The following is a 2,367-nucleotide window of genomic DNA, read 5'->3' as shown; positions in this document are numbered from 1 at the left end:
TATATAATATTTTATTTATAAATTTGTAATTATTTATTAATATTTCTAAATATATAACTTTTATATATTATTAATATATATTTATTATAATTTTGAATATATTTAATTTATATATAAAAATTATAATAATAATATATATAGTATATTAATTATTATATATTTATTATATAGCCGAATTTTTAATTGGTGAACGTATAATATTCGTATAAATCACGTATTCAAATAATTACCAATCCATTTTTTATCCATATTTTTCAACGAATTTAAAAATCAAAAAACGAATTTTATCCTAATTATGCTCGTACCGAATTTTTTCCGAATCAGAATTAACTAACTAATCTTATCATCACTGTCATTATACATCTACATTAAATGCAAACTTAGCCTCCCCAATTAGTTTGTTTGTTTGTTCCTTCCAAACAGGTTTCTTGGGTTGTAAGGACCATTTTTTCATGCCTTCACTCCCACATCAAACCCCTTCTCTCTCTCTCTCTCTCTCTCTCTCTCTCCAATCCAAACCCAGCAAATCCCAACCCCACCAACACCCAATTTGTCTACTATAAAATCCCATGCCTCCTCTTTCCCTTCTCTTCATCCCACCACTAAATAGAGCAAAAGAGAGTCAAGTTTCATAAGCAAAAGCCAAAACACAACATTAGCAACAGCATCAAGAAAAGGGGAAAAGGGAAAAAAGAAGCACCCATGGCCAACTCTTCTTCTTCTCTTCTCCTTATCATATTCCCCTTCATCTTTTCTCTTCTCATTGTCCCCTCGCTCGCCGCCGATCCCGATATGCTCCAGGATATCTGCGTCGCCGATCTCAAATCTAGTAAGCTCAATCTACTCTTACAAGTCTCATATTTAACTTTTCATTTTCTTCTACTTTAAGTGAGTTAGATAATCTCTAACTCGGTCTGCCAAAACCATCCATCTTATGCAGACGTGTTTAGCAAAAAAAACAAAAGAGAAAAACGATCTTTAATGTTAACTCGAATACTAATGATTAGCGAATACTCAATTGATCTGCAGCTGTAAAGGTGAACGGATTTGTGTGCAAGGACAACGTGACGGAGGACGACTTCTTCTTCAAGGGGCTGGCCGCCCCGGGTGCCACCAACAACACCGAGGGTTCAGTGGTCACCGCAGCTAATGTGGAGAAGATCCCAGGTCTCAACACCTTGGGAGTCTCCCTATCCCGCATCGACTACGCTCCCGGTGGGTTGAACCCTCCTCACACCCACCCGCGTGCCACCGAGATGGTGTTCGTCCTGGATGGCACCCTCGACGTGGGCTTCATCACCACCGCCAACAAGCTCATCGCCAAGACCATCACTAAAGGCGAGATTTTTGTGTTCCCACGCGGCCTCGTCCACTTCCAGAAGAACAATGGCGACGTGCCTGCCGCGGTCATCTCTGCCTTCAACAGCCAGTTGCCCGGCACGCAGTCCATCGCCATCACCCTCTTCACTTCCACGCCGCCGGTGCCCGACAACGTGCTCACAAAGGCCTTCCAGGTCGGCACCAAGGAGGTGGAGAAGATCAAGTCCCGCCTCGCCCCAAAGGAAAGCTGATTTTATCACTGCATAGACTTTATTTTTTTCATTTATCTTTATTCTATTTACATGTATTGCTTCGTCTTGTATGTTGGTCCATGGCCAAAGAGAAGAGGGGCATGAAATATTACTTTCTTGTAATAATAATGATTATCTTCATTCGATCATTCCATCATAATAGTAATGATAATGATTTTTTCTTTTCTGCCTTCAGAGAATACTCCTCAGTAGTACTGCAAAACATATGATCACTAGGGAGCTTCTGTGCCACCTATTTTGACCGACCCAAAACCTAACTGTTAAATTTCTCACCACAACAACAAACGGTAACTGTTAAATTTTCCACATAGATTAGCATTAGTTGAGATAGGGACCCTTGAGAGAGAAATCCAGCTTCTTCTTCTCCTCCTTGGCTGTTTCCCACTAAAAGCACTGTTAAGATTTGTCCACATTGGGACTTATCTAAAATATTTCTAATCCATATCTATATGGGATAAGAAATAAATATTTCTTATTATCTGTTATATTCCTAGTCCACATGAGATAAGGAATAAATCTAACAGATAAATTCTAATCTGTTTAAATCTCTACCTATGTAAGATTTAGTTAAAATATGATTAGGATTAACGTCTCCCTTATAGCATATAAATACATGAGGTATTGACCACATACAACACACAAAAGAAAACAAAAAAAAAAAAAAATAGAATCATCTCTCCACAAAATTCTCTCTCTTGGGTTCGTTCTAGGACACCATAAAAAAACCCTAGGAATTTGGGCGGTGTGCGACGATCGACTCTAGTAGCCGGATTGC

At 38.8% G+C, this 2,367-nt stretch overlaps 1 protein-coding gene across 1 annotated transcript; it reads left to right on the top strand.

The window, feature by feature from the left end:
- On the top strand, nt 510-1,762 carry LOC109720234 (germin-like protein 5-1). The gene is made up of 2 exons (XM_020247194.1): nt 510-829; nt 1,030-1,762. Exons 1-2 carry the CDS (start codon nt 703-705, stop codon nt 1,569-1,571), a joined length of 669 nt encoding a protein of 222 aa, XP_020102783.1. The 5' UTR covers nt 510-702; the 3' UTR covers nt 1,572-1,762.

The sequence above is a fragment of the Ananas comosus genome, linkage group 14 (genome assembly GCF_001540865.1).
Source record: "Ananas comosus cultivar F153 linkage group 14, ASM154086v1, whole genome shotgun sequence".
Classification (NCBI taxonomy): Eukaryota; Viridiplantae; Streptophyta; class Magnoliopsida; order Poales; family Bromeliaceae; genus Ananas; species Ananas comosus.
This window is presented reverse-complemented; position numbering and strand designations above follow the sequence as displayed.

Excerpts from the sequence above, each read along its gene's own strand:
- LOC109720234 (XM_020247194.1), top strand. The coding sequence starts at position 703 with ATGGCCAACTCTTCTTCTTCTCTTCTCCTTATCATATTCCCCTTCATC. Across the intron at positions 830-1,029 it reads CGTCGCCGATCTCAAATCTA|CTGTAAAGGTGAACGGATTT; the intron begins GTAAGCTCAATC and ends ATTGATCTGCAG.